General features: G+C 46.7%; 1 protein-coding gene across 1 annotated transcript in view; it reads right to left on the bottom strand.

Annotated features, from left to right (window-relative positions):
- Positions 1-7,925: 7,925 nt before the first annotated feature.
- The window catches only part of LOC128277817 (beta-1-syntrophin), a 77,161-nt gene continuing 58,270 nt past the window's right edge, over positions 7,926-26,816 (bottom strand). Inside the window, exons 5-10 of the mRNA XM_053016347.1 lie at positions 20,236-20,453; positions 18,937-19,019; positions 11,565-11,682; positions 11,309-11,482; positions 9,062-9,253; positions 7,926-8,956 (exon numbers count right to left, since the gene is read on the bottom strand). Coding sequence (XP_052872307.1) covers positions 8,873-8,956; positions 9,062-9,253; positions 11,309-11,482; positions 11,565-11,682; positions 18,937-19,019; positions 20,236-20,453 — 869 coding nt within the window. The 3' untranslated portion in view covers positions 7,926-8,872. The remainder of the gene's footprint in view (positions 8,957-9,061; positions 9,254-11,308; positions 11,483-11,564; positions 11,683-18,936; positions 19,020-20,235; positions 20,454-26,816) is intronic.

The raw sequence follows: 26,816 nt of genomic DNA, 5'->3' as shown, positions 1-26,816 counted from the left end.
GCTGCTGATGATGATTACCTTTCATTCGCCATCACGGTGGTGATGATCGCACTTGAGTGGAGAGTTTTTAATTTTGAAGAAATACTTTATTCCCGAAGAAGTAGTTTTCCTGTGTCCGTTCGCTCCATTTCGGTTCTTTGTTTTGCTCTTTATCAGCCGTCTTGTGAGTGGTGTTAATAAGAAAGCGATGTAGAAAGCGATGCTTCTCCGTCATGATTAGATTTCGATTTTATCGCAATGAAACTTAATTATTATTCTAACCCGATGAAACGAAGAAACGCAGTACGGTCAATTGAAACGCTTTGAAGAAGGAGAGGTTTAAAATTGAAAGCCCAGTTATGGTTTGCAAATAACAGGACACAGACAGTGTGGTTGGTACACATTTTCCTTACTTTCCGGAGGACTGTTTGTCATTATGCCGGAGGTCTGTTTGTCATTTTCAGGAAATGTTGCGTTGGTTTTTGGGACACGGTTTGTACATAAAACGACGAGAGAAAAGCGAGGCAAAAAGGCAGCAAGAGTTGAATGAAAATATGGCCACCACCGTGATAGTGTGACAGAAAACTGAATCCGCAATAAAACACCAAAAACGAAACGAAGAAAAAAAAGGGGGAAATACACTCGCCTGGCGATGGGCGAACGACGACCTGTTCGATCGGTAAACAACGCACACACAGCAGCATTAATATCATCAGCCGATTCATTAATCATAGCATAAATTAAATAATGATAAAACATTAACAAATCCTGGATCGGTGTCACACACACACACGCGAACGTTTGTGGTGAGTAATTTGTGTTGTTTCGTTTTCGTTTTTTTGCCTCCTTTTGAGGGTCGGCAAACGTGTGAAATTGACAGGGTGGTTCGAAATAAGTTTTGTTTAAGAACTGTAAAAGTTTGGCAGGGCCAAAAGATAAAATAGCTCCAAAGGCCAAATGCATACACCATGGTTAAGATGGACACAGAAGGACGCAGCTACGTTCTGATGGCTTTGAATAAGCAAATTAATTCCCATTAACTTCAGCAAATTGATGGGAAAAATAAAGAAAAACAATAAAATAAAGCAAAAAGTTGCTTTAGGGAAACCAACAAACAGCTGGGCAATGTGAAGGGGCACCCTGTCGACCACGCTGTTTATCACACACACAACGTCTGGCTGGCATTTGTCTCGTTAAAATATGATGTGAGTGGCGCAAAATTATGACTTCGAAAGTATGATTCACCGTTCTGTTGTTTTTGCTTCTTATTATGTAATCACGAAACTGTGTTCTCCGAAGTCGCGGCATTACTCTGTGTAACATCCGTTCAAACACCGATAATGAAGTTGATCCAACACATTGCAAATGTTACGCAATAAAACATGCCGCGCATATGATTCTCCGTCTTGTGGTAACAAATTTCACTAAAAGTGGTAAAAGAAAGCACTTAAAATGGTCATGAAAATGCGTACTGAAATAAAATAAAACTCGCATCCCACTCGCAGTAGTGATGGCTGACGATGGCTGATCGCGAATCGTGTTACGCTTGGGCGGACCAAATCTGTAAAATCCAACCGTTTCGCTTGACGAAACTTGTGCGCTGGCAAATTATTTTTATTTTGGAGCCCGCGGTCGCCGGAATTGGCCAAATCAAACCGATTCCGTTTGCTTTTATCTCGCTCTTTCGCTCTCACCCTCGTCGTTTGCCAAAACTTTCCGAGCGACGGACAAACTTTCCGAAGGGAAATCGCTTAAAAAAACTTCGCGTGTCTGGCCAGCGATTGTAATTAATTCGGTTCGAAGCGATCTTTCTCTTTTTTGATAGCCATTCTCGTTGTTTGTCGTTGCTACCGTTTTCACTTGATGCGAATTTATGTATTTACAGTTCGCTTTCGCGCAAAAACGGGATGGCTTCAAGCAGCCTCGACGACAACCCCGTCACTCTGATCAACGATAACGTTGCTGACCACCGTTCTGGATTTAACACTCGCAAAGTGCAGTCAAATAGTGTAGTGGAATCTTCCGAAAATTCCCATTAATACTCTACGCGAGCACCTTTATTCCTTTATTCGTTACAACGAGTTGTTGAGTCTTGCTTTGAGAATTACTGTTTTCTAACGAGTAGCACATTATATTTTTAATTATCTCTATTCTAGAGAAAATCTTTTGCCAATGAATGGCACTGTGGAGTTTGCCATTGCCCAAGAGACGGTGCTTCGGGCTATTAGTAAACGAACTCGAACTACGTCAGGGAGCAACTTATCCCCGTACAAAGTTTCAGAGCTGGGCAAAAAAAAAAGTGAATAAATACAAAAAAACGTGTGAAAGCATACAAGAACCTATGCCGGAAGCGATCCTAGTGTCAATGCAGGATTATGCCGGGACTTTAATGGGTTTCCGGAGCGCGCGAGAAACGGATCGCGACCAAAATGCCCCAACCCGTAACCAAAGAGCCCAGACTAAGAACTAGACTGAACCGGAACCGTACTAAAAAGGATCAGGGAAATTCAATCAGCCGAGGCCAGGCTGTGTATCTGTGTTTCGAGTATCTCGCGCCTTACGCGCCGGGCTCCGGTACTTCAAAGGGCTAACGAAAGCAGTAACATCCTTGCAAGTCCTTCAAATGATCCTTTGCGGCTGTGGTTTCGAAACGTTCGGCTGCTGCTGGATAGTGGATGAATTAAGCTTAAATTAGATTTCGATCGAACAATGGCGTGAATTGGCGTTTCCAGCGCCAGCGAACTGCAAACTGATGTTGGCGATGTTGTTGGCAACACCGAAACCGATACGTCCCACACACACACACACACACACACACACACACACACACACACACACACCCACACACACACACCCACACACACACACACACACACACACATACACACACTGAAACCAACACACCAGTTCGTAATCCAATCCTTTCGGTGGGCCAGAAAAATGATAGGAAGCCCCGGCAAATCCTTTGGGTCCTGGGTCTTAGTCCGGCAGTTGTGGGGCGACTTCAACTCGATTATCCTGCAACCCAAAATGGGAGGGACGGAAAAAACGGATAACCTCAAGATGCTTCTGGAAACCGCAGTTTGCGGTTCGAGACCATCTTAGAGATTTGGGGGAAATTTTCTTCCCCAACGAAGAAGCGCTCCGTTTGAACAGAAAACAAAGCGATTCCCCATCATCCACATTGGGTCACCTCCACCCAAAAATGGTATATTATCCGGCATTCCGATGGGATGTCGATGTTTTCTGTCGAGTGATTTGGGGTCCCACTTTCGGGGGTACCACTTTGCTGTTGGATTGGATTCCGGATTGGAGGAATCGACGGTGCTCCGACATCGAACCCCAACCGGCCCGAATCCTGTTTGCCGCTTATTAGCAACCATTTCCCAACGGAAAATGGCCATTCTTGGGCTCGTGGGCGGCTTGTTAGATCGTGCGCTTCCGATGAAATCTTAAGCTGAAGTTTTGAATTAGAATTTAAATTCGATTCCTTCAAGGAGGCGAACCACAACGTATGGGGCGAACATATTGTTGAATGGCCGTGATCATCGAACTGCATAATCGATTTATGTTTTGAGGCCACGCAATCAACATAAACCGTGCCTACACAGGGGTAAAAAATGAATATTAGTTTGTTTTCATTTTTCCGGAACCGGAACCATCAAAATGGCATCCACTTAAAATCAGTACCGCTGTAAACGCGGTTGCTAATGTGTAATTACAAATGCCAACCACACGACCGGGCCGCGAGGCAATTGGTCAATTCAATTACGAGAAACACAGAAACACGCACAAAGACGCACGGGGATGGGTTAAAAAATTAGCGTAAAATTCAATTAAAACATCAACAATTAAGCTCTGCCGCGGGCGGGCCAGCATCATATGGTAGTGGGGCCGACGAGAGTGACAGCAAAGCCACAAATTCATTCATGAGAAGAGTCGAGACCGAGTAGAACCTGAGCATGGTCGAGCAAAACGGGTCTGAAAAACAAAATGGAATAATGTCTGGCATTTGTTCACTACTAGAAACAAGTTTGCACCAATCAAGTAGGCGTTTTTGGTCAAATGACTTTAGCGACGGAAATTGTTCTTTCTGAGTTTTCGAGTCAGTTTTGACTTTCAATTTATATTAAAAAAAACTTGAACTCAAGACACGAACAGCAACCGAAACGATTGATGAAACGATTGACGATCGAAACAAACTATTTTTCTATGGTAAAACTGCTACGAATTATTCGACATTAATTTAAGTGTCGGTTCGCTTTCGGTTACTTACTGTTAATAGTCATCCTATGCTAACGCATGCTCCAGATCGGATGAACGAAAAGTAAACACAGTCCTTGTTTCGGTAACACTTTTCCGGGTTTGATTTCTCGACGCCCATGCACTGCAAGCCATTTGCCGTTGTCAGTGCGCCACGTTTATTTTCAGATTAGTTTGTTCACTTTTTTCTCTTGTTCTGTCACCTCGGTGGCATCTACTAGGAGCAGTGCACCATACGTTACAAAAGAAGAACACACATACAGACAGACAGAGACAGACAGACAAATTCGCAGTACACATAGCCGCACACTCAGTTGACTATCATCGTCTTACGCTGTTGAAGCATTCGCTGATGGGTTGCTGTGTTTCTGGTTTCTTCTCACAACTTACGCCACTTGTTTACTGACTCATCCTTCCACTGTTTTCTTTTTCCCTTTTTTGTTTTATTTCTCAAGTAGTGTAAAATGGTTTGATCATTGTTTCGTTTTCTTCTTTTCTGCCTGAACGCCTCCTTCGCGAGCATCGGGACACGGGATGTTTTTGATTGAAAATTCGTAATTCGTAATGATGCGCTAGAGCTGTTTGGTTTTTTGATTTATTTGGAACCCTTTTTTCAGCGGTTTTACGTTTTGTGTTTTTTCTTATATTTTTCGTTCAAAGAGTTTAACTTAAGTCAATGCAAGGTTCTTTCAGAGCTTCGGCTTCGCAAGTTTGACCCCGCTGCGACCACGAATCCCGGTCGCCTGTTGATGAGGAGTTTGGTTTAGTTTCAAAATTCGTTTACTTTCTTTGTCCGTTCGGCGGCAAGAGCGCTTGACCGAGTGTTTGACTACAAAAACGAACCACCGCACGCCTTCGAAGGCTCTAGAGAGTTAGAGAGTAGGATATTATGTATACGTGAAGAGCGAGAAATGGTTCATGTTCAACTCGGACTCGGTTGCTTCCATCATCGTCCGGTCGCATGCTATACACATTCAACATACAGAATCATACAAACGACGTGCGGGTGTGTATGCGTGTGTGTTTTTTACATTTTACAATTCTTAGTTTGAAGGTACGATTCCTCTCAGAACAGCCCTCCACCATGCATGTGATGCTGGGGCCTGTGGGCTTCTCTAAGTATATAGTACGATGAAGAGCGAATGGTCTAATATGGAATGATGTCCTAGTGCTCCTTTCGGAACCGCGTTTTGTTTTGCGCGCAGTGCGTTCAGTCACTCCCGTGACCGAACGCAGCGCGCTCAGGCCGTTCCGTCGTTGGTTGATGGTTGATTAGTATGACACATAAGACTTTCCGTGTTCAGTGTTTGTCCTATAAACTTGATATGATTTAATGCTTACATGGTAGAAGACTTTGGGGTTTTACTTTGCGTGGCAAGAGTGGCAACTAAACGACCCGCCAATCGAGTTACTCGTTACTCGGTTTACTCCTTTGAAAAGAGGGTAACGAGTTCGGTAAACGCCACGCTATGGGAACGAGGGAATGCGCAGCGATTGAACAGAAAGGAGACAGAAACTCAGACATTTTATTTAAAATTCAAAATTTTCTAATCGGTAGAACCTTGTGGAGTTGTAAAACTTAACAATCGTCACCTTCGCGCCCGCTCGTCAGCTCTGATACATGTACATTGTTTGTTCATTGTTTCGGTTGTTCTGATATTACCGACTTTCATTGACCTTTTCCCTATCGGTTGTCGTGTTGTTTTTCACCAGCGGAATAATTGTTTGCCCGTTTGCCAGTCTCTGTGCCTCGATTGCTTTCATTTACTTCTTGTCTATTTAGTTTCATTCCTGTCTCTCGATTGCTTAACGATGTTTTACTTTGGTTTAATCAATGATTTGGAAAGGTAATTTGTCTCCCCTTTCTTTTCCATTCTTTTAATACATATAGCAAAGCGAAAGGATGACAGAATTATTTTTCTCTCTTGCTCGTTCATCAAATGAATGTCTACTAGCGGAACTAACGTGGTCAGATGTGGGGATGTCCTGAAACTGAAACAAAACTGGACATTCTTTCAACTTTTCCTTCGTTCGATAGCGGAGAAAGTTGACAGAGAAATGACAGAAAAAGTTTCGCCATTCACTGCGACGACAACACAGAGGATCAAATGTGCAGACTTTGCTGCACGAGTGATGAAGTTTATTTAATTATCTAAAACCAAAGGTGGCCATCCCGATCCTGACGTGGAGCGAGTGGTGAACCTCGGTTTTAGGAAACTGAAAAGTTTACGAAAGCAAGTGCAGAAGATGCAGTTTGCGCTGCCAGCATGACTGAAGGTGTGCTTTCAAGCGAAGATAGTGGCAACGACTTTTTTGTTCTTTAAAATGTGATCCTTTACAGAATCTACGGCGCCCCCAAAAGCCAATTATCTACTTCAAGCCTTGGGCAGCGTCAGAGTTCGGTTTGGTGAGATAACAAGTAAACCGGTTTCGGTTGACGTTCAATTTAACCAACCAAGTTAAATTTACAATTCTTCTAAACAATGATTTTCTTAGTTTGGTTCAGTGAACAAGCTTATAAAGAAATTGTTACTAAACGGCTAATGCATACAAAACATAAGAACAATCCAATAATGGCTCCAAGGTAATGATGCACAGTATTTTTTGATGTCGGTTCGATAGTTCCATTCGTTGCCCTCTGTAGTGACTGGTCTGTGACTCGCCGCTACTGATGATTCTGTTCTGCTGCTCATTTATCGCAAACTTTGTGTCTAATAATGACCAGAGTTGAAGAGAAACGTTGCAAAAACTCCAGAGCGGAAGACCCAAGACTTTGGCCCTGCACCGGGCAACAGGTGAAGGACGTCCCATCGTCCCGGGGACCGAAACTTGCCACTTTCATCATCACCCTGCGCTACTGCGAAGAGCCTGCAGAAGACGAACCCGGGGCCGATTTTACGACAGCCGCTGGCGCTGGAAACTAGCTTTCTTGCGCATCGAGAAGGACAAAGTTTTTGCTCGACTTGTGCTCTTACTTTTAATTAAATATTCCTATAAATACGGGCACTACGGCACACGGTCACTTAACAAATGTGGGAAAAGACGGGAAACCTTCTTCGTCGTCGCTGCACTGGGCGAAAAGAAAAAAAAAACTATAAAAGTGGCAACTTATGGCGAAACAAAGCCCAAGAGTCCATCAAAACCGGGAAGTTCGCGCCACTTTATCGGGACGGCTGCCAGCACCATCAACATTCTGTGGCATTGTTGTCCCGGACGCTGCTCGAAACGGGATGTGCCAACACTGGGAGGTTCGGCGTCCACCTAATGGTACACTTTGGAGGTTCATGTAACGCATCGACGAAGTATTCCTCGGTTTCTCAAAGATGCTTTCGCTATGATTTTGCTGCCAAAAAGCTTTTTTTATGTCCCTTTCAGTTTATTTGGCCAGCATTAGACGTTCAAGAAAAGCAGAAGTGCGTCTACTTTTAAGCCCCCTTTTTTTTTTTAAATATATTATTGGTTTTACCGACCAGAATTTATCGTTTACGCAACCATTTTCGTCGTTAAGAATTAGAAAAACTATTTTTAAACATAACGTAATTTATGTAACTGGATTACAGGATTGGTATATGATTTATACAATAAAAATATAAAACAATATGTTTTAAGTAACAATTAAACTTTCCTTGTCTTCGTTTTTAATTGAACCGCCAATAAAATTAATAAATTTAAAGATTGTAAAATGATATAATATTACCACGATGCTATTGGTTTTCAGCAAAATTTACGTCGCTGTTCATGCTATAAAATCTTGCAACATTCGCAAAAATTATGTTCATTACCAGCACTTTTAGGCAGCGGTACTTCGGTTTGGCCGTTTGCTCAAATATGCTACTGTGACGTAATGTGGCAGGCGAAGTGGTCTTAGCACCAGCTTCATCGCACTATTCGCCAGGCACAGTAATCAGAAGCACCATTCGCACATTGAATTGAACTCACCACTCAAAGCACCCAAAACACATTTTTGCTAGACATCGGCCAGTTTTCGGGACCTCTCATAGCACCTTCACCTCGCCTGTTTGCTCGACTCTCGATCTGTTCCTTTAATTGTACATCACCCATCTTTGCAATCGACTGTTCGTCTTTTCCACAAAACAGGCTGTTGATCGTTTTCTGCTTGACCAAACGAAGGAAGTTCATTCTCTCTACGAGTAAGGGTACTGGAAGTTACGAACCGGCATTCCGGCCGCGCTACACGTCTACAAACTAGAAACAAACAGAACGACAGAACTGTACAACTGCAGTGTGCTGCAAACAAGTAACAAAAACAAAACATTTGCCCTAAACGACCTGCTGCTGCTGCTCTACCGAATTACCTACGCTCCGGGATGACTGAGATGGATTCTCGCGGGAGGCCCACCGTGGGACGCTTTGTGGATATAAATCTTTCAAATGTCACCTTACCGCGCGGACTAACTGACCAACTGACCGGGTGCTGACTCTGGGGCCTGGGACCGACAGAGTGGCCACTCTGGCGGAGCGGTGAAGTGGTTTGATGACCATATTTACAGATTACATCAAAGCAAGAGTTGGGTCCGGTTCCGGGTCCTGTAAACATGGTGAATGGCTAAAGCTCGGTGTGAGCCAACGGGATCGGAACCCTTTCTGGAATCAGCTTGGTAGGGCGACCTTATGCCAGGGAGTGCACTTTGGCCGACAGACAGTTATGCAGAACGAACACCACCGGCTTCGGGCAGCACTCCATGTCCAGTTCCTGTGAGAGATTGGAAGAGAGGAGAGAACAGCCGGGAGAGTGAGAATCAGGGAGGCAGTAAAAGGAGGGACCTGCGACAGATCGTCGGCCACTAGGGCCACTTACCAGCTCGCCGCCGCCGCCGCCGCCCTCCTCCGGGCCGATAAAGTTCAAAAACAGCAACTTGTTGCCATCGTCGGCCGAACCTTTCAGCTTGTCGAACGGGAACGACCAGAGCGCCTTCGACGCGGGACCGAGCCCGCTGTCCAGCAGCGTGAACCCACGGTCCAGGTGCACTATTAATTGACAAGGTCGACCCTGTGTCGGTGGAAAACAAGCCCAAAAAACAGACAGTAAGTCGTTTGCAGCAGAAGGTTTGTAATATTTAGAAAACAAGTATGTCAAGATGAATTTGAAAGTACGTCAAACACGACAAAGAAGACGTTAAAGCAAATAAAACGTGTACAGTAGTGAAGTAAGTAAGTTGAGATTCGAAACAATAAGCAAAATACATTTTAAAGTGACAATAAATGAATCAATGGAAAGGAAAGACCAACAAACATAAAGACAATGAAAAATGGTTAACAAAAGTAGGTAAAGTTAGCAACGGTGCAAATAGTACGCTAAGTAAAATGATGGAAACCCAATTCAAGCCTGGACAGCAACAAATCAAGAAAAAGGAAAAATTTAGGAATAAATAACAAAAAACTGATATTATGTTTATCATACAAAAACAAACCCAGTTGATAGAATAAAATTACAATAACGAACAAAAGCAAGTAAAATAAGTAAGCACACAATAGTATAATGAAAGGCAAAGGAAAAGTGAAGTAAAACAAGTGTTTCTAAGTCTTCAGCAATTGACTACAGTTTCTCACGCTAATTAGTAGCAGCTCTTGGGAGCCTGGAAAGACCGCCGGAAACACCCAGCACCAACACCGTTCTGCGCAAATATCCTGCAGCACTTCGGAAGTGCGATTAACTTGAATAGTGCCATAGTGCGACCGTCTTCCGCTGACCACACACTCGACAGTTGCGGACCAAAGCCCCAATTCGCAAGGCAGCGTTCCTGTTCGATTAGCCGAACCCCATTTTGTCACTCCGCTTCCGCCACAGTCTCCGGAGAGCTCTCTCTCCAGTGTGCCTAGATCCGTGCCACGTGCCCACGTTTTCGCACGCTGATCACGCCAAAGCTAATTTCGGAAGCGCGTGGGACCCCTGGAGCTGGTGAGAGGCACTCTAAAAATAGGCACTTCAACTCGTGCTTCTATTGATTTCCGCCCCGATCGACAATAGCGCAAATGGTATCGGTGCGCCAGCGACACGGTACGTTGCCGGCGCTGCTTACACCGCAATAGTTGGGTGGTTCCGGTTGGCGCTGGCCCCTCGGTAGGACCGTGCCGTGTCCCCGTGCCAATTAATAACTTCATCTGGGTGCCGCTGGAGCGCTGTGGCGCGGTGTGAACGCAAAATTTGATTCCGGGCGGTTTTTAATCCCGGGCTGGCCGGAAATTGCAAAACACTTGCCCCGCACCAGCGCGGCTTTGCTCCCTCGGCTGCTTTATGGCACTTTCCGGTTCGCGGGTGCGAATCCGACGGGCGAGCCGTGTCGAGCAGAGCGGAAATAGGCGATTAGCCAGCGGGCAGACCTCGAGCGGCGGCTTTGTGTAACCCCCGGGCCGGGATCCAAAAAAAAACCAAGCGGTCCCTGTTAAACCCCGGGCCCTGGGCTCCAGGCGTGGTACGTCGCTGGGCGTTGCGGTTTGAGAGTCGCCAGCGCAGGGGACACTGCCAGGACACTGTGTGCCCGCTGCCTTCGGCCGGTGAGTACCGCACGGTGTTCGTGGAGGTGTTTTAATTAAATCGTAGACCGAGTCGAGCACCAAACACGAGCGGGGTATTAAAGGAAAATCGATCACGCGGCAAGTTGTAACGATTAGTGCCATCGGACGAGATACACCGCGGCGCGGGATTGCTTTCCGCACGGTACGCCGGGTCGGTTCGATTTTAATAGCAACCGAATTTCGGATGGTAGTAAATTTCTACTACGATGTCGGCTTAACGCTGATCATAAAATTATAATAACTCTACAGTTAACTGGTTTCCGTGTGCTGGGTGTTGGTTTACCGTGCAACGCATCAGTGTTTGGCAGCTTACGAGGCAATTTTAATATTAAAGTAACAGGGTACTTTGCATTGCATATCTTTAGGCGCGAAATCATTCGGCGGTTATTCGCTTGCTTTCGAGAAAAACCGTTGACTCGAATTATTCTCCAAGGACATTAGTCCTCAAAATGACATTTCTGACATGACGGGAACTACCCAACACCTCGTTACAACAGTTCGTATCGACAAATGGGCGCACTGCACTTACCTGAAACAGACATCTGAAGGAAAACTCCCGCTGGCTGACGATCGCATTGTGGCAGCCCTGCACCAGCACCCGGGCCCACGTCGCCATGTCGCGGTTCGTCTCGGAGCGCAACCAATGGCTGACGACGCCGCGTGTCGTACCGCACCGGATGCAAAAAACGCTGGAGTGTGTACTCTGGAGGCGGAGGAATCAAAGTAAAAAGGCAAAAGGTTAGCGAGAGAAAATAGAAAACCCAAAGCCCGGGTACTATACGCACCGAGTTGGAGCTGACGGTCGATGTGTTGCCGGCACCGGCCAGCCGAGTGGCCACCAGGGGGCAGCTTTCGAAGGGTCTACTCCATGCTTCCACCGACCAGGGGGCGCTCTCGTACAGGCTGGGCGACGGTCCGCGGTTTTGCATGCATATAGAAAATTAAACGACACAATGATAGGGATGAGCTTTTCAAAATGGCGAAGAAATCGGCCGAAGCCGAAGCGCCGAAAGCGACGCAAACGACACACGGTGAAAGCTTCGTTCGCCATTATCATAAAGAAGGAGCACAAACGAACGAATGGCGGGCACATTAGGGTGGACTGCGAACAGCAGTAGCCCTCCTGCTAAGTATCAAAGCAATGGCGCCGCTAACGTGGAAAGATTCGGCTTGCTGACGGAACGATGCACAGCACCCGGCGGCCGTAAGTAAGCGAGGACCATGTTGACCATGCACGTGAGAAGCGAAAACCAAAGCCCCAAAAAAAACAACCGGAACAGGAAAACTTTGACCAGTTAATGAGCTTAGAGCTCGCCATGTTTCACTTTGGCCCCTACGATTACTCGAGGCAGTCACCACAGGTCAGGCCGGCAAATTATTTCGTGATTAGACGCGCACGCTTCCGAGCCTGGTTCTGTAATGGGCGACTGATTGTGATTCAGGAACAGAGAAAGCCAGAAAAAGTCTATAAACACCGACGAAGGCATAATCGGATGTTGCTGCTAAAGAGCGTAGCGCCGAGCGCCCCGAAGGTGCCGAATTCCAATGGAACGCTAGGATTCCCGTTTTTAAAAGACGTAAAATAGAAAGATTGAGAACCACCGAAAAGGAGTTAGTGGAATGTATTAAGAACCTGAGGCTGAGCTCTTCATAGTCTTTTTCTGGCGCATGGTAAACAATGTTCAATGTGTGTTTGGCTGCTAAATATCTGGCCGCATAACTTGCAGCAATCTATGGAAAAAATGAGGCTTCAAAAAGCAAAAATTTCGATAGCAAGAAAAAGAAGCCTCTCTCGGTATTCTCTAATTTACATATCAATTTCAACTTAGTCAGTGTAACATAAAAATGGTTTTTTTTTCATCGTGGGTACGCCGGCCGGTCGCCGGTATGTAAACAAACTCACGATCTCGAGTTTCTAGAATTCGTTGAGTCTGCGAAGTTTGGCTGTGGTTGTTGATCGTAGCGTTTCTAACGTTGCACACTTCTTCAAGAGGTTCTAAATTATGTTAGTGCAATGCTTAGCTTCCGATTGAAACGATGGATTCCTGATGAACTTTGAACCGAATTTAGCGGACCTCGTTGAGTCTTTCCCTATTGCACAAGACAAGCTTCAGACATTTTGAAAGCTTTGAAGCTTTGAAAGCATTTTCATCTTCATCTAGTGCATTCCTATGTTTGATCAAAACACCCATTTTAAAATATTAAAAAAAAGCGACACCATTTTAAGCTACTTAATGGCCAACGTTTTGAGGACACTCTCTGCGCTCTTTGAACCGTGGCTCTTCCATCACACTTATCTGGGCGTTCACAGCAACCAGCACCCTCCAGGAGGCGCTCGACCGAAACAGGACACGAACGATGAAAGTGTGATTTGTCGGCAGAAAAGGCGACAAAACACCAGCGCCAATACTGTGCAAACACTGCATTCTGCACCGATGTTTGTAGCCGAAAACGACCCAAACGACAACCTCTATATTGCGTTCAACAGCGCGAAGTAACAGCGCCATTAATGGATGAGATTGGAGCAAAGGCAAAACAAAAAATGGCGTCCAAAGCACCGAAAGCTACAGTCCACGAACGACGAATGAAACGAAACACTAATGTTGACAGTAATTAAGGAAACATTCGTGCGGTGTGCTGGATTTTTTTTTGGGGGTAGATTTTTCGATTCTATCCACGCGACCCACAAGTCGTTGACGAGATTGCACTCGAGCGCCGTTTAGTAGTTTCGTTTCGTTTTCGCCGACTTGAACGGCCCACGGCTTCGAGGACCCCCGGGGAGCTGCAGAATGCAATGAATTGCAAGTGACAGACAGCAAATCCGAGGCCCCGGCCTGGCACATTTGGGCAGAAAGAAAGGGACTCGTCGTCGGCCATTACTCATAGGCTACGTGCGGGAGGTGCTGTTTCGCTGTTTAAACAGCAAATTGAATTTTTCAAGCGATTGCGACTGCACGCAAGCCACTGGTTCGGGTTGTTTTTGGCATGTTAAAGGGGCATAAGCATTTATAAAACAAGAAAATCAAAACGAAACTTGGGCCCTTTCGAAGCTAAATGAATTTATGTTTTTGCATTTCTAGCACTTTTCGAGCAGTATTATGGCTATGTACACCTTTGATCCCTCTTACTATTTGCGTACTTTAAGAAGTACTATTATTCGTCTCAACAACCGCCTAGCGCGGTCTTGGCTTGCAACAAAGACAATGTCAATGTTCTGTTGCTTTCTGTAACAATGTGTAACTATGACTGCATTGATACTCTAGCTCTACGCAACTTTATTTCGATCTTTCAACACGTCGAACTCGGACCCATCCTGCCGATAGCAGCGAGCGCTAACACCTGGACCATCACCTACATCGTTTCGAACAACCGCACAAGTGGCACAACATTCAACATACACCGCCCGTCCGAGTTTAAATCAAACGAAACCGCCTTGACCGTTAGCGTTTTCCGTTTCGAACCGTGCTGATTCTTATCATCATATGCCGCCCGAATGCGGACGCTTCCTCATACAGACCCGTCCAAACGGGGAAACCCTACACCGACGTACCTCTGGAGCCCGGAGAGTAGCAGGAACTCCGAGATAAGGCGCTTAAAGGGGCGTAGCGACGGCGAATATTTACATATTTGATTATTCATTCGCACCTCGGCTTCGGCATTTCGGCGCTTCGTTCGCCGTCTTTGGCGTCGATTTATTGGCAAACGTGTAGCCGCCGAAATCACGTAATGCCCACGTCATCCGGCACGAGTCCCCTGCCAAACGCGAGGGCGGTGAGTGCATTCAGCGCACACGACTTAGCGGCGCTTCCTGGCGGAATCAAGTTGCCTTGAATCCGAAGACGGCACCGGCGGTTCCGGATGGCAATTTATCGCGCCGTTTCAATCCGCCCCCTCGTTTTCGGAAGCGGTCGGAAAATGCACGGGAAATGTCACCGGATTTCAGGACACGATGTGCCGCTTGGAGCCTGAAGTCTGGAGGGGTTTCAATTTACGGCAAACTGGTTTTGCTGATTAAAAACCTAATCCAGCGTCGGTGCGATCGTCGCAAAGATAATTGGCCGTCTGCTTCAGATTCCGTGCTCGGTTCTTGGGGAACGCACTGAAAGAGCAACGACATTTCGTTTATCCAAACGTTCAGTGAAATTCTAGCATAACAGTCCACAAAATAGTGTTACCAAATAGGTTAAAATATTATTCTTCCGTTGTTGAAAACAGTGGTATTAGTTGACTAGACTCTCTCACCATCATTTCCTGACATAATTTTGTTAAGGTTAAACACTTTCCAAATGAAAATGTGCAGTACTTTGGTCGTCTGTTAGTTGTATCAAATTTCTTCGAATGCAGCAATTTGCCTGTATCTATTAAATTAGCAACTTAAAAGCCTTGCTTCTAGAGCACAATTTCTGCTATGTAAAACTAATGACTGGTTGTTATGTTTTTTTGACGTTCAGTCATTTGAGGTTCATTACGGTTCCAGCTCAGGCTGGGACAAATGGCGGAATCTACAACAATCAGTGACATTTACACGAATAGATCGCAAAGTTGCCGACATCAATCCGAGCGTATACATAGCGCCCTAATACGGCCCTGAGATCCTGCCCTTTTCAACTTCGGGATGTTCATGTAGAGAGACGGCCCCTTAATTAACCCGAGTCAATGAGTTGTCGAGGCTGTGGTTGCGTACCTTGCGCTACACACTAGACGGGTGATAAGAACGTAACTGTAACATGTTCACCGGGCCCATCCTGCGGCCTGTGGTTGGTTTGCTGATAAAGTGTTCCAAATATGTCGGGTTCCTTGGACGAACAATATGCATATCTCTCACCGTGCCGTCTCTCTCTCACGCTCCTGCGTTCGAGGAATGCAGCTTTCGGTGTTGGTAAATCCTGCGTGGTATTAATTATCAAACACCATGTTTGGGACGCACTCATCAGCCCATTCAAATTGGCTCCGACAGCCCCGACACCCCGAAGGGGAGGGTCCCCAGAGTGGTGGATATGCTGAGTATGCATTTCCTACTTGTTGGTACGTACACACTACCGACACTGCCTCGTGCCTCGTTTGGCAATTAGGAACCTGTCTCCCCCATTTCGTACCAGGCGTCCCAGGCCACCGAGCAGACAAATCAAATTAATCCACTCGCCTCCGCTGGAATGAATTCGTAAGTGGTCATGGATGCGTTTTGAAGGAGCGAAGCTCACGACGCCATGACGCCAACGCACGAAGTCCTGCCGGTCCCGTCCTGGGCTAAGCTAAGCGGAGCACCACAGTCCACAACCACAGCGGATCATTGTACGCTACGGTTCATTGCACCGGGAATGGTGGTGAGCAGCGGACTCGTGTGGTCACCGTGGTCGCCGTGATCGCACCGAACTCCGTGCAGGTTACAGCGTGAAAAGAAAAATGCCTTCAAGATACCACAAATGTATCCGCACATCTGACACACGGCACAGCCAGACATAATCCCGGGAACCGAGTGCGAGTGTTGGTGTAATTTGCGTGACCCGTGCATCGGAAACAGCGATAAACAATTCCTGGAAGCTTGTCTTACACAACAGTTACACTGTGATAGCTGTTACATTGTAGCATCGACTCAATGGTAATGATATTGCTGGAATTGTGTATCTTACAAGTTTCTCGTAAAATGGGTTTCCTTTTTTGGGTAAACCTCTGGATGCTACAGCCATAGCAAGAAGACATATTATCAAGTTAGTTATGTTTTCTATGGGGTATAGATTGGTGAAGGTAAATAAAGCACACAATGATACTATGAACATAGTTATTATATACCAGGCGTAATTTAACAAGCTCCAAAAATATAGAAACTGCGTCGCTTACACAGTTTTAAATCGCATTATTGTATAGTAATCAATACTATACTATTCGTAACTACCTAAAACCAGTAACAAATTATTTTTTATATTTTTGGAAAAATACAGACAACAATATAAACATTCAGATAATAATAGAATAGTAAATTTGAGAATGTTAAAGTAAACCTATTATTTGCGTCGCTCGCAAAAATTACGTAGTGCAAAATTTACTACCAACCCAAATCATTTATAATCTTAATCTCATTAGTTTCCCAAGTTTGTAACTCTCATCAGACATCACCGGTTTGGTCTGCATGGCCGTCTCAGAAACGGAAAGAAGCGCGTTGCAGACGCCCTACAAGATGGGCCCAAAATATCGCGGCCCATGGGGTGCAGGAAGGGGTGCTGTTTGTAAAATTACAAATGTTACAACCTTCCTGCCGTCCCGTGTGTGTGTGTGTGTGTGTAAGTGAAGTTACCGGCGCGCCGGAAGTTAAACGGCCCGACGCCAACAATCCTCGTTTGCCGGCTTGTCGCTGCTGGCGGGGCCACCGACCGACATTTATTAACCGCGAAATTTTATGCGTAATTTATCGCTTGCCGTCGTTTCCGTTCCGTTCCGGTTCTCCGCCGAAGGACCACGGTAAGGGTAAGGGATTCCCCGAACAAGGATAAGCGCGTGCGATAAGCATTTGATAAAACTTTGCGACGTGCGAGACCAAACAGGACGCCAAATATGTCTTTCTGGGCGATGTATGGCGTCGAGTTCGCCGGGGTCGAACAGCGCCGGTTGGCGAATAATCACGTACCGAACTTTCTCGGATCCCGTCAGGGCAGGTCAAAGGCCAGGATCGGTCGGCCGGAAGCCGACGGTTTAGGCACCAAATGGCCCAGTTCCGTGAGTCTTGGGCACGAGTTTCGGGGCATGACTTTCCGCCCGACTTCTGTGGCCGGTGGCTAGCGCGTTCGTAGCGCGAACCGGACCACCGGTTTTAGTTGTGTTTTTGTGTGCACGGAGCGCAGGGACATGTGTGTTGTTCTGGTGCCCGAAAGTTTGTGGTTTGGTTCGCCGGCACGCCAGCTCCAGCACGGGCGGAGAGACGGGGCGACTGAACCGAATCTATCCATCCCGAGACTCGCCCCAGTTTTGGTTTGAACAGTGGCAGCAAAGTTTCGTTTCCATTCCGCGTTCAGGACAGACAAAGTTCATGCGTCCGAAGTGCCTGCACCGTCTTTGGCTCCCGACGAACATCTTAAGGGGCTTAACGGAATGGAGATTGAGAAAAACGGGGCGAATCTTGCCACTCGGTATGGACATCAAACCATGCATATCTCTGCGGTGCCCGCTAGGGTCAACTTTTCGTCAATCCGTGCCACTCAACCTGGAAGTGGAGCAGGAACAGTGGACAAAAGTCGCTGTCGTTTGGCAAAAGTCAGCTACAACGAATGGGTAGACAATTAAAGGGCCCATCATAGACAATTTGTTGGAAAAGTTGACAAAGTAAAAAAACACATAAAAGAAATAAAGGTTAAATAGTAGAAAATGTAGTATACAATAACTGAAGGTAATATGAATAAAGAAACGCACACAAAGGTAGTCTAATGTAGCAATCGCGAGTATTTTTTTCACTTCTCGCCAGACCAAAAGCGAACACGGTATCGCTGTTTGAGGTTGATGCTGTGTGGATAAGTACGGCGATGCCCACGATGTAACACTACCTCCCACCGGGAGAGAAGCGAACGAACGTGACGACGCGTTCCGTGGGGAAAATAATAATCCCCTTTAGCTGCCCTAATGCAATGATGAAGATGCGGATGGACAGCCGATCCAGGTTGCAAAGAAACTCTGGGCTCTGAAGGCGAATTCCATCTGAATGCCCGAATAAATCGTGGGATTGCTCTTGGGAGGTTTCCTTGCAACCGGCAGAACGCTAAGAAAGAAGCGAGTTCTGACCAAAAATAATTCACTAACAGTTTTCTTCGAAGACGTCGATCACCGCACCATGCGACACCCGTTGCCGTTTAGTGCCATTGGTTCGATCCTTTGCCTTTGGCATTTTTTGTCTCTTCTTCTTTAAAACAAATCTTTCCCCAACTTCAGTTATCGCGAATGATGTCTGTATGTGTGTGTGTGTGTGTGTGTGTGTGTGTGTTGTTACGATGCACTGTTCTGTCGGGAGTTTTGTGGAAAACAAAATGGGAAACTTTCGCTCGAGCAGGATCTCTGCCGGGAATCCCGGAGTCCCCCGATCCTGGTTTCAATTTACCATTCGCGCTGGGACGATAGGAAAAAGTGGCAAACGAAAACATATCAAACCGTACAGTAAAACTGCTGTTTACTTACCGTAGTTCTCGATCGGTTACTGCAACGAAAATCGATTGCCATTTGTCCAGCTCGTCGGAGCTCTCGGAGCTGGAACGTCCATTCTGCGAAGTAAAAACGGGGAAAAAGAAGAAAATGCGACCAATGAAAACTTCGTCCGGCAATGGTCAAATAAAATCCGAAGATAAAAGTTGATGAGTTTTCTTTCCGTCCCTTCCGTTCGGGTGTGTCCGTCGCTGCTCTGACTTTTTTCCCCTTTTTTACGGCACCGTCTTTTACGGTTGATTGTTGGGCGATTGTGGTTAGCAGTTTTACTTTCGCGTTTCTGTTGATTTTCCTAAGGTTCGCATGCTTTGGCAGTGAAAGCTTCGTGACGCAGATGGAATGCATCCAACGTGAGATTGCACCATAGTTGATGACGGTGCCGGATGGGTCAATCGATGAATTGTGATTTTAATCTCTCCATTCTGATTAAGTATTGCCCTATTTCCGATAAGGCGTTTCTTTTTGCCTTTAAGAGTAGGTAAAGTGAAAATGCTTCCATCTATCGCCATTATACCAATTGAGTTGTGATAAAATTGAGATTGAAAGCTAATCAAGTTAATTTCACAAAGAAATAATTGATTCAATTGATAATAATTGAAGAAATTTTGTTTTTCTTTGGGCCATTGCTTGACTGCAGCTGTCAGTTTGACAGTCGATTTATTAACACAAGTGACGTTTTTCAAACGATCACAGTTCATGATGCAAAATTTAAAGAATTGTTCGATAGATGAGTAGTTTTTTATCGCCATCATTCAACGCGAACACGGACACCACACATTGATGAATTGCACACGTGTGCATTGTCGACCACCAAACTTGGGCCCCTATTCGGCAGATGGCCAATTAAACTCGGGTTGCAATAATTAAATTTCCAACTGTCTCCGGCGGCTGCAGAGTGGCTGCCTACTCGCGGCCGTTTCTTGGCGTTTCACTTAATTACGGCTCAACTTTGCATGTCTGCCTGTGTGTGGGGGATGGTTAGGACGAGGCCTCCACTGTACGACGAGCCCTTATTGGCTTTCTTTCGGCGGTGGCAGTGAGCAAACAATGCGCTTCGGCGTCGGGGAGAGCAAAACAGCTCCGGTAGAGCATCGGGATCGGCTCCGTGCACGTGGATTGCATAATCACCAGGCGCATCGATTATTGGCAGTTGGTTGCGGTTTTCTTTTTGCAACGTGCCAAGCCTCAGGCACCGGTGAACACCAGCGCGAGGAGCAAAAGTGGGCCCACTGTGTTTTCCGTCCCGCCCAGCCCAGCCAAGCGGCTTCCACTTACCTGCTCGCCGCCGCTCCGCCGGCTCAGCCAGCCGATGTGCTTCAGCTCGCCGATGATCGAAACCAGGGCCCGGTTCGCATCCAGCAGCGCCTTCTGAGTGCTCTTGCCGATGGCGGAGTGTAGCGCGTTGAACCATGTGGTCGACTCCTGGGGATCCATCGCTCGCAGGATGCACGAGTGGATGCCATCCGGTGAGTGTAGCTCTATGCAACGATTTTCTGGGAAAGAGTGTACCCAGCGAGAAGCAGAAGAAGTCGGTTAGTTACGCCGGTGGTCGTCGTCATCTTCCCGTACCGGTCGCCGGCGAGCGAAATGAGGCCAATCAGCTCGTCCGGTTCCGGTTCGGAGTCTCTCGCCCCCGACCGTGGGTACCGTTGCCGGTGGCAACTGCTCACGTTTTGTCCCGGACCCCCGGACATGACAGCCAGGAAGTGTGTGTAGTGAATTGATGTGAAGAAAATTAATTTATCAAAAGATTAAAATGGGATGACACCTCGGCCACTTGAGGCCGAACAGCTTTTATTTGCCTGGCAAAAGGATGGCTTTACGAGAAGGATGTTTGCTTAACTCGAATGTAAGCGATTGGCAACACTTAACATAATCTTGTTCTTCTTTAACAGTAACGACACCTGGGTGATACTCCGTTTTTCCGGTTAATGCGAATGTTCTACCCGTCTCAATGTAGGTCCGATTTGCCGGTTTGTTTGCCACAAAATACGAAGAACTCTTCCCCCCTCTGGGGGCGGAGCGCAGGAAAGACCACCGTCCGGAACTCGACATCCGGCGTGACAAACCCGGAAGAGTCCAGCGTGTCAGTTTGCGTTAATTGCTGGGCAAAATCGAATTAAATTGTCAAGAAACGCGAAATGAACTCGTGCCAATTAGAGGATGAAATGGAATTACCGTACCACGGCGGGCGCGCGCGCTGACTTTTCCTTTTTCTCTATCGGGGCCCAGCGCTTCCGAGACGTGGACGGCATTAATTAACCAAGCCCGGGCCACCAAACGGCACAGCTAAACTCGGCACTGATCGGTCCGAAGGTATGACATGATGTGCACTTTAGCAAACAGCTTGCGGTGAGCAAGTACTTTAAATGTTGCAGTCGTTTATTTTTCCCATAAAATATCACAATCTTGTTATGAAAATGCTCCTCTGAGCTGGGAATATCCTCGGCCAGGGATGGAGTGTTTGGGCGAATTCGTCAACTTATGCTTCGAAGCCAACCCATTCAACAAGTTATTGGGCATCGAACGGTCGGAACACCCCGCCGACGGTCGGTCAATAGAAAAACGGCGTGAAAAATGCAAACATCAAGCGAGTGAGAAGCAAACATGCCGACCCTGGACGCGTTTGTTGATCTCAATTAACGCGACATTCGGAAACCCTCGGGTTGGGTCTGTCATGTTTACATGGCTCGAGTTTGCCGATCGAATCTGGCGAGCGGTTCGGGCCAAAAGTATTTACTTCCACGCGAATCCGCTCGGAACGACCACTTTCCAGATAAGAAAATTTGCGACCCATCGCACGCACACCAAATCCTTCTCTCGGAGCCGTCGTCGAAGCGCGTCAGGCGGAAATGGCGAGTTACGCCGACGCAAGCAAGCGAAATTCGATTTGCAATAAATTCACCACGATTCCCGTGAATGGTCACGAACCGTGTTTTGTTTACGCTCCCTATTTTATGCCGTAATCCCTCGGGCGGTGCGCAGATACGATCTCAGCGCGATGCTGTTTATGCTGCCGGGTGTTGGTTCGCGGATCTAGCGTTTGTGGGGTGCAGAGATGCTTTTTTCCCCAGCTATAACAGCTTGACAGAAAACGAGTGAAACGATGCCACAGTAGATCGATTAATATGGGAAGAAAGGCTTATCAGTTTACGTACGGTTCCACGACATGTTTGAAAGCAGTGCGAAGAAGTCGAAGACAAATTGGAGTCTTTTCTTAAAACCAATTTCAAAGAAAAGGGGTCTTTAGCAAATATTGTTCTCAAGCAAACATAGAAAGATGAACGAACTTGCAACTGTTCTAAACTTGCTTATCTTTCTTTGCTTCAATAAAAAGAACGTATTCTATCCCCCAGTCCCAGCTTTGACCGTCTTGACGTTAGATGTGAGTGAAATAGTTTGTTGTGACTGTGACACGACTTGTTGACACTTGTTGCCTTCAATCCCCGTGAAAGCCTGAGCTACATCAGAGCCTTCGACCTATAACAAGTATATCACCAGCATAGCCCAAGGTTTAGCTGTACTTGAAGTCCCTGAGGACTTCACTCCACTCTGGTACATTTGCAGTCGGCTCGCCGAAATAAGTTATGGTTCCATATAGTTTTACCTTGGCTATACTTTCACATGCCGCTTTGGAATCGACGAAGAGGTGACAAATTAATCGTCAACTAAATCAAACATTCCAAAAGAAGGCGATCTCCAAACCACATTGCAGCTCATCATGAAAATCGATTAAAAGAAAAGAAGCTTCAGTAAGTCACTAGAATATGCACAAAAATTTGTCGGAAATGAACATTCGACATCCCTTATATATACGGTGGCAGCAAACAAAAATGCTAAGCCCCGTTCCGACGACGAAGCAGTAGACATGTAACAGTCATCCCGGAAATTACCCCGTCTGGTGTCATATTTTGCCTTGCCATCCCGCCAACGGCTGCGCCATTACAGTTTGTCGGCTTCCACGGGAATCGATTCCGAATCAACGGCCTATTTGCAATGCCGGAAATCCTGCCACCCCGCCTTTGCTGGGCTGGCTAAGACTTGGGAAGCAAAAGGGTGTAAAATCCAAACAACAAAAGCAACATGAAGATAATGACAAGGAAGTAAAGACAAGGTGGAAAAAAGAGTGAGCCTTTAGTTGAGAAAGTGTTAAAAATGTGTCGAGACAGGCCGCAAGACACTGAAGAACAGAAATAAGGATGCCCAACAACGGCAAAACAAATCCACGCCAATCCATTTGCTTGCCGATTTCCAGCTTGGTTGGGGGTCCTGGGTTGGGTTAGCATCATATTTCCGGCATTTGACAACGCTGTTAGCACGTTGACAAAGGCGTTGAAGCACTTGATTTTTCATTTGCTTTGCACTTTAGCCATGGACGATCCAAGGCCGCAGCGAGTTTCCTGCGGAACGATACTTGTTGATGCGAAAGGGGTGGCTAGTTTGTTATCATTTTCAAGAAGATTGTTAGAAGTGGTTATCTATTATCCAAATTATTTGGCACACTAATATGTAACAAATAATTTGTAGAAATATTTTTTTTAGTTTTCTCCCCTTTTTTGTCTGGTACACTGGTTCCCTAACGTAGTTGGCAAACTTGAAACTCCTGCGGCGATTGGTAAAAGGCTGACGAGACCAATGCGAAACATTTTCAGCGGTTCATTGATCACAAATCGATACGGCCCACTTCACCGCTCCTTTTGAATGTATTGGCTGTCTGCAAAGTTTTTGGGTAGGTTTGAAATATGGCTTCTCATTGTCTGCGAACCAGACCGGATACTGGCAAACGTTTAACAACGGAACGGGCAAACCGAACCTCAACGGTGCAAAAGTTTTGTAATCAAACTCGCATCCAGTCGACCAAAAGTCCACCGAAACGTGATCGAAATCGTCCATTCATGTCGGGAACCTCAACCGCTGGTGTCGGTGATGTGGTTTAAACGAAAAAATCAAAACAAAACTCATTAGATGTGGTTACTTGAAAAAAAAGAACTCAAAATATTTGTTGAATTTTTAAACGAACGGTAGGTACTGTTTTGTTGCGTTGAAAATGTTCAGAATCAACATAATAAACATAATTTATAATTTTATCAATTGTCACAATTCCCTAAGGCCAACATGTAACCTGTTCGATTGTTTTCTGGGCAAAGACAATCGAGTACATTATTATATTATTCACAACCAAACATACCATCCCATAATTGAGCAGCGGGTGCTCTCGATTTCCGGTCAGATCAACACCCGACAACGGAAAGAGCAGAAGGCCACCCCGAGGCCAGGAGCGGTAAGGCTGGCGCAGGCCAATTCATAAACGAAACGCCGGGTTCACTCATGTGGCGTAGGTATGCATTATTTGATTATTAAATTGCCATCGCTTCGCCCCGTCGCCGTGCCTGGCTTCGCACGCTATCGCTGCAACGGGTGCCGCCGGAACTAGCAGCCTGTCGGTGACCTCTCGCGCTGATTGAGACGAAGAGCGTTGGGCTATTTGCGAAAGTGGCACACACTCACGCCGCTGTCTCGGCCAATCGATTCGAATCTGTTTTAATTTGGCCGCAGTCAAGCATATCGGAGCGCAGCGCCGGGTTGCACCAGTGTTGCAACATCGCTACCCGGCACACACACCCACCTGCTCATCATCTGGCGCCGCGCGCGAACGACAGCAGCAGGCCGCCAAGTCAGCGACCGAGGATCGATCCGCTCCGGCCGATTGTTCAACATCGATACACATGGCACTGCGGCGGAGCGGACAGCGTACCATCTGCGTTCTACTTTTCACGCCGGCACGCGAAACTTGTTGTTGCCGCCGCCAGTTTGTGCCACAGTTTGTGTGTTGCGAGGGGCCGTGCGTAGTTCCGTTGGGTTCTAGTACAAACAAAAGGCAAACATTTTGTAGCGCGATGGAGGCGCCAGGTGCTCGGTGAAAACCGCCTCGAATGGAGGCGCCCGGTACCGGACAACAAATGTTTAATTCTTAGTTTTTATTTGGAAGGAATTAATTTTTCCGGCATCCGCATCCGGCCTCAGAGGGGCCGGACTAAGATCTACGTTCCAGCAGATGCGGCCAAAAAGAAGAAATGGCCCAGAAATAGTACATTAAACAACGGACCGTTGCTCCTGCCATTCTGTGTGTGTGTTTGGACACGATGAAGGGCTAGATTTGGAACAGAAGTCCATCTTATTGGAGCAAAAAAAACCGGCCCCGGGAGATTCGCTTTTCAACGGCCCGGTCCCGAGCGCTACCAGACACCGAGAGAGAGAGAGAGGTGTTGAAAAGGTAATGTAAACCGGCCGAGAATCATCGTCGCTTTGAGAGGCCACGATTGAGCAGATTACGATTTTATGTTCCCATTTCGCCCCCGGGGGTTCACCCCCAGTGAGCGGCTTTCATCTTGAGCGAAGCACCGGCATCGGGCATTTATCGTTTTGTTTTATCTTCCAATCGATCGGATGCAGTTGATACGCCTCGGATCGATTTCGGTCGGTCTAGGTTAGGGCCGAGGGTGCCGAGTTCTAGATGTCACTCTGCCGAAGATAGATGAACGAGGTGCTGAACGGAAAATAAATAACACTCACGTTTTGGGCGAACCGGTTGGGTCGTATGTTGGAGCCAGCTTTTCGAGTATCGTCTCCGTTTGGGCCAATCTTCGCCGTAGCCTGTGCCGTTGCTGCGCCTTTCGTTTGCAAATCGAACCCGAAACTCATTTGGATTATGTGGTGGATAAACGAGTCTTTGGGATCGAGTTTTGGGGCACAATTTGCGCTCTCGTACCGCGGGTAGCGATTGCGACGGGACGGATTGAGATTCCCCATCAATCTGCCACCCAATCGTCTGCATCGAAATCGAAACGAGTGCGATCGATTTTTATTCGCCGGATTGCGATTGCTGGTACTACGGCTAACCGTTCCCAATTTGGCCAGTGTTGTCACCGGGGCAGCATTATATTGATGGTGCCTCTCGTATGAGGCTACTCGAAGAAATAACAAACGGAAAATATTTCGCTTTGTGCAATTGAAATCAACTACCGACCCGGTTCTCCCGGGGGCCCGGAGATCAAGGCTCGCGGGAGATCTTGTGTTTGTTTTACATGTCGCAAAGCGAGTGTCGGAAGTGGTGAAGCTTTGCATGTGAGCCCAAACATTGCGGCAACAGTACGTGCAGGAGATACCAAATGCAAAGCTGGTTGCTGTCAAAGTACGAGAAACCCATGTGTAGCGTGTTATGCATGAAAAACGTTGCGTCTTCAACGTGTAACAATCCAACACATGAATGAGACTTTAAAAAAATCCTCCAAAGGAATGGCCATAAATGGAGCGAGAATTTGATAACAATAGGAGTTCGAATAATGCATGGACATTAATTTTCGTAAAAGCAATCTTCCGAATGTACTGAATATCCGTTTGGCGAGAAGGTTAAACCAAACTTGGCCTCCAAACGCACGCTCGAATCGGAACGCAAACTAATCAGCAACATATTTCCAGGTTCGGAGTAGTGTTCCAAGGAAACGGAAGCCTTGCTTCGGGAGCATTAAAAAAGCACTTAAAATTAAGGATCTTCAAAAGGCACGGTACACACACAGAGACACATACGCCCGTAAGGTCTTTGCCGGTTGAATGGCTGGAAGCGTTGCAGTGTCAGTCTCACGTCCATTCCCACAATGAGTGCCTCGGAGACTGGGTCTGGCTGCTGCTGCATCTGGTGCATAATAAAACTGCAGTCTTCCAGCAGTCGCCAGCAGGCAGAACACTATCTAGGACGGCAAATACGAATGATGGCATTTGCTGATGAAGGCCTCCGGCTCGGGATGGTTGGCTGGCTGGCTGGCTGGCTGGCTGGCCGCCAGTCCGGGGGAAGGATA

Source organism: Anopheles cruzii, chromosome 2, assembly GCF_943734635.1.
Source record: "Anopheles cruzii chromosome 2, idAnoCruzAS_RS32_06, whole genome shotgun sequence".
In the NCBI taxonomy this organism is placed as follows: Eukaryota; Metazoa; Arthropoda; class Insecta; order Diptera; family Culicidae; genus Anopheles; species Anopheles cruzii.
This window is presented reverse-complemented; position numbering and strand designations above follow the sequence as displayed.